At 52.0% G+C, this 12,684-nt stretch overlaps 1 protein-coding gene across 1 annotated transcript in view; it reads left to right on the top strand.

Moving 5' to 3' along the window:
• Positions 1–12,405, top strand: part of LOC111548251 (fer-1-like protein 4) — a 52,931-nt gene extending 40,526 nt beyond the window's left edge. The window contains 11 exon segments of the mRNA XM_023220636.1: positions 5,164–5,291; positions 5,473–5,643; positions 6,379–6,533; positions 7,412–7,572; positions 8,436–8,521; positions 9,727–9,825; positions 10,003–10,244; positions 10,708–10,988; positions 11,085–11,185; positions 11,290–11,477; positions 12,257–12,405. Coding sequence (XP_023076404.1) covers positions 5,164–5,291; positions 5,473–5,643; positions 6,379–6,533; positions 7,412–7,572; positions 8,436–8,521; positions 9,727–9,825; positions 10,003–10,244; positions 10,708–10,988; positions 11,085–11,185; positions 11,290–11,477; positions 12,257–12,405 — 1,761 coding nt within the window.
• The last annotated feature ends 279 nt before the right edge of the window (positions 12,406–12,684 follow it).

Genomic DNA, 12,684 nt, shown 5'->3' with positions numbered 1-12,684 from the left:
TCAACATCAGTCTGGTCAACATGGCAAAACCCCGTCTCTACTAAAAAATACAAAAATTAGCTAGGCCTGGTGGCATGCGCCTGTAATCACAGCTACTCAAGAGGCTGAGGAAGGAGAGTTGCTTTAACTGGGGAGGCGGAGGTTGCAGTGAGCCGAGACCGCACCATTGTACTCTACTCTGGGCGATAAGAGTGAAACTCCATCTCAAAACAAAAAAATTATATATCTTATTTATATGTTAGAAAATTATAAGTACTGTGGAGAAAAGTGGGAAATGCTGGGAGTGGGTTGCAAATGGATGGTCAGGGTTGATAGACCTCAATAAGACTTTTTTTTTTTTTCTGTAGAGATGAGGTCTTGCTATATTGCCCAGGCTGTATCGAACTACAAAGTGCTGGATTACAGGCACAAGCTACCATGTCCGGCTGAGAAAGTGTTAAACAAATACTAGAAAGCTGGGCACAGTGGCTTGTACCTGCAGTCCCAGCTACTAGGAAGGCTGAGATGGGAGGATTGTTTGAGCTTGGGAGGCTGAGCTGTAGGGAGCTGTGATGCCACCACTGCAATTCAGCCTGGGTGACAGAGTGAGACCCTGTCTCTCAAACAGACACTAGGAGAGGGCCAAGGAGTTATCCAGGTGGCTACCTGAGGAAGAAAGTGTTCCAGCAGAACAGCTGGTACAGAGGCCATCAGGTGGAACCACGACTCATGTGTGAGGAACAACAAGGAGCCCCTTGTGGCGGTAGCAGGCAGGATAAATGAGGAACAGGTTTTAGGAATGAAGGCTTCAGAGGAAATGGAGCAGCGATGGGCAGAGGAAGGAGATCATGTTGGGTTTTGTTATTCACTTTATTCTGAATTACATGGGAAGCCATAGGAAAGTTCTGAGCAAAGGAGTGACAGAATATAACTTAAATTTTCTTTTTTTTATTTTTTTAAAGACAGAGTCTTGCTCTGTCACCCAGGCTGGAGTGCAGTGCCGCGATCTTGGCTCACTGCAACCTCCGCCTCCTGGGTTCAAGCAATTCTCCTGCCTCACCCTCCCAAGTAGCTGGGATTACAGGCGCCACCACCACGCCTGGCTAATTTTTGTATTTTTAGTAGAGATGGGGTTTCACCATGTTGGCCAAGCTGGTCTCAAACTCTTGACCTCAGATGATCCACCTGCCTAGGCCTCTTAAAGTTCAGGGATTACAGGCATGAGCCACTGCTCCTAGCCTTTATTGTCCTTTTTAAAAAATGAAGGTCAGGTCAGGCATAGCGGCTCATTCCTGTAATCCCAGCACTTTGGGAGGCCGAGGTGGGCAGATCACGAGGTCAGGAGTTCGAGACCAGCCTGGCGAAAGTAGTGAAACCCAGTCTCTACTAAAAATACAAAAAATTAGCCGGGCGTGGTGGCAAGTGCCTGTTTCCTAGCTACTCAAGAGGCTGAGGCAGGACAATCGCTTGAACCCAGGAGGTGGAGGTTGCAGTGAGCCTAGACTGTGCCAGTGCACTCCAGCCTGGGTGACAGAGTGGGACTCGGTCTCAAAAAAAAAAAAAAGAAAAAAAAATTAAGGTCACCTTAGTGGGTATGAAGTGGTATCTAATTGTGGTTTTGATTTGTTTCCTAATGACAATGAACAGTCTTCATGTGCTTTTTAGACCGTTGTATATCTTGGAGACATGTCTAAGAACTTTGTCCATTTTTAAATTAGATTGTTGTTTTGTTGAGTTGTAGGAGTTCTTCGTATATTCTGGCTACTAGATTCTTACATGGCTTGCAGATATTTTCTCTCACTTTCTAGGTTGTCTTTTCACTCTATTGATAGTGTCCTTTAAAGCATAAGAGATGTTAATTTTGATGAAGTCCAATTTATTTTTATTTCTTTTATTGACTGTACTTTTTGGTCATAGCTAAGAAACCTTTGCAGAATCCAAGATCGTGAAGACTTTTGCCTGTTTTCTGCTGTGAGTTTGAGTTTTGGCTCTCATGTTTAAGTCTGATCCATTCAGGTTAGTTTTTGTATCTAGTGTGAGGTGAGGGTCTGACCTCATACTTTTGCATGTGACTGTCCCGTTGTCTCAGCTCCATCTGTTGGAAAGATGGTTCTTTTCCCATTGAATGGCCTAGGTACCCTTGTTGAAAATCGATTGAACCATAGATATGTGGATTTCTTTCTGGACTCTCAATTCTATTCCACTGATCTATGTTTATGCCACTACTTTACTCCTTTATTACTGTCGCTTTGTAGTAAATTTGTGTGTGTGTGTGTTGTTTTTTTGACACAGTCTCACTCTGTTGCCCAGGGTGGGGTGCAGTGGCATGATCACGGCTCACTGCGGCCTTGACCTCCCGGGCTCAAGCAATCCTTCCATCTCAGCCCCCACAAGTAGCTAGGACTACAGACGCATGCCACCATGCCCAGCTAAGTTTTTCTATTTTTTAGTAGAGACAGGATTTCGCCATGTTGCCCAAGCTGGTCTCGAACTCCTGAGCTCATGCCTGTCTTAGCATCTCAGAGTATTAGGATTACAGGTGTGAACCACTGAGCCGAGCCGGCACAGGAAATTAAGGCTTGACTGAGTATCTCTAAGTAGGATTTGGACAGGACAAGAGAGGAAAGAGATTTCAAATAATAAAATTAACATGTAATCACAAGGAGAAAAAAAAGCTTTGCCTTTATGAAGCTTGCATTCTGGTAGGAGAAACAAACATTAACAATAAGTAAATGTTAGTGCCTTAGAAAGGCGTAAGTGTGGCCATGTGTGATGGTTCAAGCCTGTAATCCCAGCACTTTGGGAGGCTGAGGCAGGCGGATCACCTGAGGTCAGCAGTTTGAGACCAGCCTGGCCAGCATGGTGAAACCCCGTCTCTAATAATACAAAAAGTAGCCAGGTGTGGTGGCACATGCCGGTAATCCCAGTTACTAGGCAGGCTGAGGCAGGAGAATTGCTTGAACCTGGGAGGTAGAGGTTGTTGCAGTGAGCGGAGATCACGCCATTGCATTCCAACCTGGGCGACAGAGCGAGACTCTCTCAGGGAAAAAAAAAGAAAGCATAAGTGCTATGGAAAATATAAATACCAAAAATATAATCAAATTGGCACAGTGGCTCATGCCTGTAACCCCAGCTACTCAGAAGGCTGAGGGGGGAGGACTGCTTGATGCCAGGAGTTCTCAAGACCAGCCTGGGCAACAGAATGAGACCCAATCTCTAAAAAGATGAAAATATCATCAGAGAGAAAGTACAGATTACTACAACGGAATGACAGCCCATCAACTTCTCTACAGCAACCAATAGTGCTAGAAGAAAAATAGAAAAATATCTTTAAAGCACTGAGAGAAAAATAACTATCACCCTTGAATTGTATGTCCTAGGAAACGTTCATTCAAGAAAGAAAAAAATGAAAGACCTCTTTAGGCAAACAACAATTGAAAAAATTACCCAACAACTTTCAGTCAAGAAACTACACAGGGCTGGAGGTGTGGTGGCTCACTCTGTGTAATCCCAGGACTTTGGGAGGCCAAGGTGGGAAAATCATTTGAGTCCAGCAGTTCAACACCAACCTTAGCAATGTAGTGAGACCCCTATCTCTACAAAAAGAAAAGGAGGGAAAAAAAAGACAAGAAACTACACAGGATATAATTTATTTCCTTCCTTCCTTCCTTCCTTCCTTCCTTCCTTCCTTCCTTCCTTCCTTCCTTCGTCCCTCCCTTCCTTCCCTCCTTCCCTCCCTCCTTCCCTCCCTCCCTCTTTCTCTTTCTTTTCGAGACAGTTTGCTTCTGTTGCCCAGGCTGGCGTGCAGTGGCACGATCTCAGCTCACTGCAATTTCTGCCCCGCTGGGTTCAAGTGATTCTCTTGCCTCAGCCTCCCAGGTAGCTGAGATTATAGGCATGTGCCACCACGCCTGGCTAAGTTTTGTATTTTTAGTAGAGATGGGGTTTCTCCATGATGGCTAGGCTGGTCTCCAACTCCTGCAAGTGATCCACCTGTCTTGGCCTCCCAAAGTGCTGGGATTACAGGTATGAGCCACTGTGCCGGCCCTACACAGGATATAATTTCAAAAGAAGAAACGTGACTATTGAACAGTGAAGGAAGCCAGGTTTGGTGGCTTATGCCTGTAATTCCAGCACTTTGGGAGACCATGATAGGAGGATTGCTTGAGGCCAGGAGTTTGAGATCAGCCTGGGCAACATAGTGAGACCTCCATGTCTATTAAAAAACATTCATAAATTGGTGGCTCACGCCTGTAATCCCAACACTTTGGAAGGCCGAGGCGGGAGGATCACGAAGTCAGGAGATCGAGACCATCCTGGCTAACATGGTGAAACCCCGTCTCTACTGAAAATACAAAAAATTAGCCAGGCGTGGTGGTGGGTGCCTGCAGTCCCAGCTACTCAGGAGGCTGAGGCGGGAGAATGGTGTGAACTCGGGAGGCGGAGCTTGCATTGAACTGAGATCATGCCACTGCACTCCAGCCTGGGTGACAGAGTGAGACTCTGTCTCAAAAAAAAAAAAAAAAAAAATTCATAAATTAAAAACTAAGTCAAACCATATAGAAAGTTATGAGTTGAATAGTAAGTCCCTTATACATCTTTCAAAATACTTTGTTTCATTATACTTTTCGTTATACCTATTTGTATGACTTAAGTCATACAAATTATTTCATAACTAATTGAAAATAAAAGTCTGGCCGGGCGCGGTGGCTCAAGCCTGTAATCCCACCACTTTGGGAGGCCGAGACAGGCGGATCACGAGGTCAAGAGATCGAGACCATCCTGGCTAACACGGTGAAACCCCGTCTCTACTAAAAAATACAAAAAAACTAGCCGGGCGAGGTGGCGGGCGCCTGTAGTCCCAGCTACTCAGGAGGCTGAGGCAGGAGAATGGCGTGAACCCAGGAGGCGGAGCTTGCAGTGAGCTGAGATCCGGCTGCTGCACTCCAGCCTGGGCGACAAAGCAAGACTCCATCTCAAAACAACAACAACAAAAAAAACAAAACAAAACAAAAAGAAAATATAAAAGTCATCTTGTCCAACCTCTCCATTAGCTCCTCACAGTGGGAGATCTCTCCTTGATAACTACTTGCTTTCACCTAATGGGAAATTAGGTCTGACAAGGGTAACCTTGGGTTATCATAATGATGTTTCTCTCAGTTCTACTCCATGCTGTTTCCCTAGGCTACCAACCTGGCTCCTGCAGACCCCAATGGCAAAGCAGACCCTTATGTGGTGGTGAGCGCTGGCCGGGAGTGGCAGGACACCAAGGAACGCTACATTCCCAAGCAGCTCAACCCCATCTTTGGAGAGTGAGGCTGGGCCCTGTGGGGTGGAAACAGGGTAGCTGGAGGAGCATCCAGCCCTGTGGCCTTGTGGCAGCTGGCCTAGGGATGGCAAGGGAATGGACAGGGGCTGCTGACAACGCCACCCCCTCCCCAGACCACCTCCTGGAGCATGAAAGTGACCTCAGCCCCTCTCCCTCCTTGCCAGGATCCTGGAGCTAAGCATCTCTCTCCCAGCTGAGACGGAGCTGATGGTGGCCATATTTGATCATGACCTCGTGGGTTCTGACGACCTCATCGGGGAGACCCACATTGATCTGGAAAACCGATTCTATAGCCACCACAGAGCAAACTGTGGGCTGGCCTCCCAGTATGACGTGTGGGTCTGGCAGGGCCCACAGGAGCCATTCTAACTTTCTGGCCAAACACATTCAAGCTCACATTCCCTTTTGTGTCTCCAGATCCTATGACTTCATGGAAGGGGACCCTCCCACCCAACGCCACTGCCAACCAAGACATAGCTCAGTGGTCAAGACTTGGGCTTGGGAGTCGGGATCCTGTAACAACTGTCACTCGACCTGTGTTTTTTTTCTTTTTTTTTCTCCCGGGCTGGAGTGCAGTGGCACTATCTTGGCTGATTGCAACCTCTGCCTCCCGGGTTCAAGTGATTCTCCTGCCTCAGCCTCCCCAGTAGCTGGAATTACAGACGTGGGCCACCATGCCCAGCTAATTTTTGTATTTTTAGTAGAGACAGGGTTTCACCATGTTGGCCAGGCTGGTCTCGAACCCCTGATCTCAAGTGATCCGCCCACCTCTGCCTCCCAAAGTGCTGGTATTACAGGTGTGAGCCACCACACCAGGCCCACTTAACCCCTTCGAGTCTCAGTTTTCTCATCTGTAAAACAGAGGTAATAAGATCAGTATCTTCTTAATGGAAGCACCTGGACTACATTTTTGATTTTCGATTTTCATTGTTATTGTAAACAAGGACCAACTTGTCTCCTGTTGGGAGTTTTGAACCTAGACCTCATGTCTTCATGACATCACCCTGCCCCAAGCCCAGGTGTGTCCCTACACCAGCCCCAGCTGATGCATCTTCCTTTTCTGCCTGCAGTGATGGTTACAATGCCTGGCGTGATGCGTTCCGGCCTTCGCAGATCCTGGCGGGGCTGTGCCAACGCTGTGGCCTCCCTGCCCCTGAATACCGAGCCGGTGCTGTCAAGGTGGGCAGCAAAGTCTTTCTGACACCGCCGGAGACCCTGCCCCCAGGTACCAGCCCCTTTCTGTTAAAGCAAGATGTTGGTAGACCAAGGTACAGGAGGCCCAGGTGCCCAGTCTTGTGTGCTCCCCAAAATAACCCATTGTTTCAGCAGTTAGAGGTGAATTTGGTTGAGTGAGGATGAGGTTCTTGGGTGTTAGGGAGAAAACAGTCTTTACTGGTGAGCGTCAGATCCCCCAAAGAGCCAAAGTGGACCCGTAACTAATCAAGTTCCCGGAACACAGAGGTCCCATAGAGAGTCCCATGTAACAGAATGTGGCTGCAGAATTAAATGGCTGGAGGCTTATTCTTTTTATATTTATTTTTATTTTTATTTTTGAGACAGGATATTGCTCTGTCATCCAGGCTGGAGTGCAGTGGTGCCATCGCAGCTCACTGCAGCCTGGACCTCCCAGGCTCAAGTGATCCTCCCACCTCAGCCCCCCGAGTAGCTGGGATTACAGGTGTGCACCATCATATCATGCCCGCCTGTTTCTTTCTTTTTCTTTTGGTGGAGATGAGGTTTCGCCATGTTACTCAGGCTGGTCTCAAACTCCTGGACTCAAGCGATCCTCCCACCTTGGCCTCCAAAAGTGCTGGGATTACAGGCATGAGCCACTGCACCTGCTCTGGTGGCTTATTCTCTAAATAGGGTCTAGGCAAAGGTGGCAGTACCTCCAATCCCACTGTCTCACTGACTGCTGGCTTTTCACTGGGCAAAGTTGTAGCAGCTTCCCCCACTTTTTGTGCATTTCGGAGCTGCTCTCCTGGCCCACAGGGCTTTATCCAACACAGTGGCTTCCGCAGTTTAGAGCTTCTGTGGCGGGGGAGGGAGGGAGGAGAGGTGGAAACTGTGTGGAACCCTAAGCTCACACACCTTTTGTTTCAGGCAGCAGTGGCCCCAAGGTGGTGAGTGGGGACCCTAAAGAGGCCCAGGCATTGCTTGTGTTGAGGCGCTGGCAGGAAATGCCGGGTTTTGGGATCCAGCTGGTACCTGAGCATGTAGAAACACGGCCTCTCTACCACCCCCGTAGCCCCGGGCTGCTGCAGGTGAGGAGGGCTCAGCACCCAGGCCCAGAATCACAAGACTCTCGGAATCCCAGGATACCCACCCGATCCTGGGCCCTGGGCCCCCAGGACAGCCTTTCCCCAAGGCGTCCACCTGGGTGTCACCTGCAACTCCTGACTATGGCTCCTGTTGCTGGTCCCCGTGTCCCTGCTTGTCCTGGACCTCCATCCTGGACCACACCCTCACCCCGATCCTAGTCCTACAGGATCCCCACCCCTGGGCACCAAGACTCAGATGTGGGGTTCCTAACCTGACCCCCTGCAGATCCCTAAGGTCTGGACCTTGGAACCCCAGATGTTACTTTTAATCTCAACTTCCCCTTCTGGAACCTCATTTTTTTTCTTTTTTGAAATGGGGTCTCACTCTGTTGCCCAGGCTGGAGTGTAGTTTCGTGATCTTGGTTCACTGCAGCCTCTGCCTCTCAGGCTCAAGTCATCCTCCCACCTCAGCCTCAGGAGTAGCTGGGATTACAGGCGTCTGCTACCAAACCCGGCTAATTCTTGTATTTTTTGTAGAGACAGGGTTGCGTCATGTTGCCCAGGCTGGCCTCAAACTCCTGAGCTCAAGCCATCTACTCTCCATGGACTCCCAAAGTGCTGGGATTATAGGCGTGAGCCACTGCACCCAGCCTGGACCTCATCCTTGAACCCCTAATCTAACCTTGATCCTGGAACCCACACTTCAGACTCCACCTTCATCCTCATCCCCCAGGATCTGCCTGACCCTGTCACTTTGACCCTAGCTCTTTTCTCCACTTGGGGACAAGGCACAGCCTGTGGCCACAAGGCTGTCAGGGAAGGTTGGGAGCCTGACAAGACCCTCCAGCCTGGTCCTGTTCCCCCAGGGATCTCTTCACATGTGGATTGACATCTTTCCTCGAGATGCGCCTGCCCCACCCCCAGTTGACATCAAGCCTCGGCAGCCGGTCAGGTGAGAGTTCTGTCGCCTCCTCCCAAGGCGGGTACACGTCTTGGTCTACCTGTACAAGGGTCCTCTGAAAACCTGGGTCCCCAGTGAAGCAGGCAGAGGGTGCTAATCACAGGCTTTCCAGTTAGGTGCCATTAAATTCCCTTTTATTCATAAGCCATTGCAAGTTGAGTGTCTCTTGTAAGTTGAATGTCCAAGTACCTTTTGGTAAGCCCCCTTCCCACCTGAGCTCATCTGAGTGGAGTTCTGTGTGCGGCACAGCCACGTCACACAGGCTGAATGCAGATGCTCGGATACCAGCAGCCTGTCACTTTCTGCCTCTGGGCTCTGCTTTCCTTGGTGTCACTCTCAGGGAGCCCTCTGCAGTCTGGGGGCAAGGTGGCATCTAACAGTGCGAGGCTTACATCTTAGCCAGGCCACCTGAGTGGAAACAAACACCTCTTTCGCAGTTACAGCAAAAGCCTCAGGGCTGACTCAGTAGACCAGTTTGGGTCAAATGCTGCGCCCTGAACCAATCATTGTGGCCAGGGGGCTGTAATACTGGAATCAGCCAGTCCAGGGATGCCCAGCCAGGGAGGGAGGGGCCTGCCCCACCAGAATCCCATAGATTGACCGTGGTGGTGGAGAGGGGTGGTTGGGGCGGGGGCGGGTCACCAGCAGAAAATCACGGTGCTGTCAACAAATGAGGGGAAGTTGATGCTGGGCTGGAGAAAACAGCTATCCAGGCAACCCCATGGCAGTCAAGGACAGGGCTACATAAGGGTAGGGTCCAGAGTGCCGCAGCCGTCCTGTCCCTCAGGCGCTTGTACGCTCGCTCTTGTCCCCCGTCTCTCATCCTCCCTCTTCTCCCTGCAGACTAGCTTTCTCTGTTTACTCACTTTTCTACATCCCCAAACTCTGGCTTGTAGTGGCTCCAGCTCTGCATCTGATGCCACACCATGCAGTGGTGCAGGGTCCTGATTCCAAATTCACAGGAAGGAGAACCTTGCTGGCCCAGCAGACCATTCCTGATGTCATCTGCTGTGGCCAGGGTGGTCAGTGACACCTGGGGCTGTCCCTTCATGGGACCACAGGCATTGGATTCCCCTGCTGGGCACACAGGTGCCCAGTGAATGTCAGTGGGCCAGGCCCAGGTCCCTCCTGTTTCCTGCAGCCTCTTTCAGGGCCCTGCTCGAGAGTCTGAAGCCACCCCCTAATGTGCCCCGCAGCTATGAGCTCAGAGTTGTCATCTGGAACACGGAAGATGTCGTTCTGGATGACGTGAATCCACTCACCGGAGAGATGTCGAGTGACATCTATGTGAAGAGGTAGCCTGCAGGCCAGGTGGGGCAATGGCAGTGCGCTAAGGGGGGACTGTAAATGGGTGTGGGCCCTCGGGCTGAGTCCAGAGCCCGGTCCCCAGGCCCTCCGTGGTACTGAGAACTGGGTGAGGAGTGGGTTCTCCGTGTAGCTCCAGCCCTGACACTCACCCGACCTGGCCCCAGCTGGGTGAAGGGGCTGGAGCATGACAAGCAGGAGACAGATGTTCACTTCAACTCCCTGACTGGGGAGGGGAACTTCAACTGGCGCTTTGTGTTCCGCTTCGACTACCTGCCCACGGAGCGGGAGGTAAGCGTCCGGCGCCGGCCTGGACCCTTCGCCTTGGAGGAGGCCGAGTTTCGGCAGCCCGCAGTGCTGGTCCTGCAGGTCTGGGACTATGACCGCATCTCTGCCAACGACTTCCTTGGTATTGCACTGCTTAGCCTTCCCCACCCTCAGCCCCCGCCTCCAGCCCTCACCTCTGTGCCCTGGTTCCCTACTCTGACCCAACCTTGAATCGGGATTTTAGACCCGAGGTCTGAAACCTTTGCTTTCTGACCTAATTACTGAGTTAATTAAGCCCAGACCACAGTAACCTCCATTCCCACCAAGTCTCTGATTTAACTCTGATTTGACCCTAGCTTGTCACCCTGACACTGACTCCACAGCCTTTGCTCCTTGGCACTCTGATCCCAACCCTTGGCCCTCTTCCACTGGGGAGTGGCAATGGGTAGACTGCTGGCCTGTGGTTTGGGTGGTCCATAACTGTGGCCTGACCACACACTGCAACTTTCAGGTGCCCCAACTTACAACCTTGGTGTGTTGCCTCCTCACCCCTGGCACAATGAGACTTTGATCCATGCCTAACCCGGTGTGCTCTGGACTTGCAGGATCCCTGGAGTTGCAGCTACCGGACATGGTGCGTGGGGCCCGGGGCCCCGAGCTCTGCTCTGTGCGGCTGGCCCGTGATGGGGTCGGGCCGAGATGCAATCTGTTCCGCTGCCGCCGCCTGCGGGGCTGGTGGCCAGTAGTGAAGCTGAAGGAGGCAGAGGACGTGGAGGGGGAGGCACAGGAGGCTCAGGCTGGCAAGAAGCGAAAGCAGAGGAGGAGGAAGGGCCAGCCAGAAGACCTGGAGTTCACAGACACGGGTGGCAATGTGCACATCCTCACGGTGGGTGCCCGGGGGCGGGGGCCAGGCTGAGCTGGGACCTGAGCTGGGGCCTGAGCCGGCCCTGTGCTCCCAGTGATGCAGGAGTCTGTTTTTTAGGGCAAGGTAGAGGCAGAGTTTGAGCTGCTGACCGTGGAGGAGGCCGAGAAACGGCCAGTGGGGAAGGGGCGGAAGGAGCCAGAGCCTCTGGAGAAACCCAGGTGAGTCAGGCACAGGGGCCGGGGCCACAGCCTGGGCCGATGGGGGAGGCGGGGGTGGCCAAGGGGCCGCCACCTCATCCTGACACCACCCTTCTCCTCAACAGCCGCCCCAAAACTTCCTTCAACTGGTTTGTGAACCCGCTGAAGACCTTTGTCTTCTTCATCTGGCGCCGGTACTGGCGCATCCTGGTGCTGCTGCTGCTACCGGCGCTGCTCACCGTCTTCTTCCTCCTCCTGGTCTTCTACACCATCCCTGGCCAGATCAGCCAGGTCACCTTCCGTCCCTCCACAAGTGACTCTCACTGACCTTGGACACTCAGCCAGGGTGCCAACCCTTCAACACCTGCTCCTGGAAGTCTTTCTTGCCAACGTGAGCTACCCTAGAGTCCAGTGCTTCCTCTGAATAAACCTATCACAGCCACTGACCCGTGGTCACGTGCTGTCCAAGGCTGGCGCCTCCAGGTGGCAGAGAACAGATGTTCTTGGGTGGCTTCAGGTGCTGGGGGCTTACTTGAAGAATGCACAGGGATAGAAGGCTGCCCCCATCCCCACCGCAGGGAAGAAAAGGGCCCCGGCAGCTGAGTCATCACACCCTCTGAGCAACTCCACCACGGCTCCTGCTCCTGCTGGCTGCCAGGTCCCTCTCACCTCATCTGTTTCTGGCTTCCACTGCTCCAGGACAGCTAAGGACCTGACAGACTCCATTAACCCGTCCATTCCTCACCATGCCTGAGAGGCTTCCATCAGAGCTGGATCTCGGGTCTGACTCCAGAGGTTCTGCTATCATTACCTGACTTCGCTTCCTTTCCCCTTTCTCTTGCTTTTCCCCTGCCACAGTCTTAGATCAACATTCGAGACATGATCTGATAAACTGGTTGTTTAGGTACCCCTAAATCCCTGGGCCATAGACTGGTGAGGTCGCTGGGCCCTGCTTCTCCGCATGTAGCCAGAGTTCTAATGAGAAACCCTGATTAGGCCCCAAGCCAGGGGTCTGGTGCTGGCCCTGCTCCAGAATGGCCACTGCTACCTTCCCACCTTCCCAACTTGATGTTCAGTTTTGCTTCCATCTAGGAGACTGCAAAGGACCTGGAGGGACGCCTCTCTGCGGTGAGAGCCAGCGCGGGTGGGGTTTGGCACAGAGTGGGATCAGTGAGTGTGACACGATCAGGTGGACTGAGCCCAGGGTGGTGGAGCGCGACCCCAGCTTTACCCATCAATGAAGTGGCAAGCCCCAATCTGCACCCAGGGCCCTGAATTAGTGGCCTGGGGTCCATGGTGGCTCCAGGAAGCTCACGCTAAAAAGGTCCAAGTGAGCCCTGGGGCTGAACCCGAGAGGTCTGAGGACCACAGTGGAGGAGGGACCCAGGGCTGTGGGCTGGACATGAGTCTGGTTTGAATAAACCCCAGTCAACTAGGAGATGCCCATGTGGGGCTCCTGAGGGCTCTGGGCCCCGATCCATCAGTCACGATTGCCTTCAATGAGTGGCCAGGATGAGGCT

The sequence above is a fragment of the Piliocolobus tephrosceles genome, chromosome 20 (assembly GCF_002776525.5).
Source record: "Piliocolobus tephrosceles isolate RC106 chromosome 20, ASM277652v3, whole genome shotgun sequence".
NCBI lineage: Eukaryota > Metazoa > Chordata > Mammalia > Primates > Cercopithecidae > Piliocolobus > Piliocolobus tephrosceles.
Note: the sequence above shows the minus strand (reverse complement) of the source record. Positions and strands in the feature narration are given on the sequence as shown.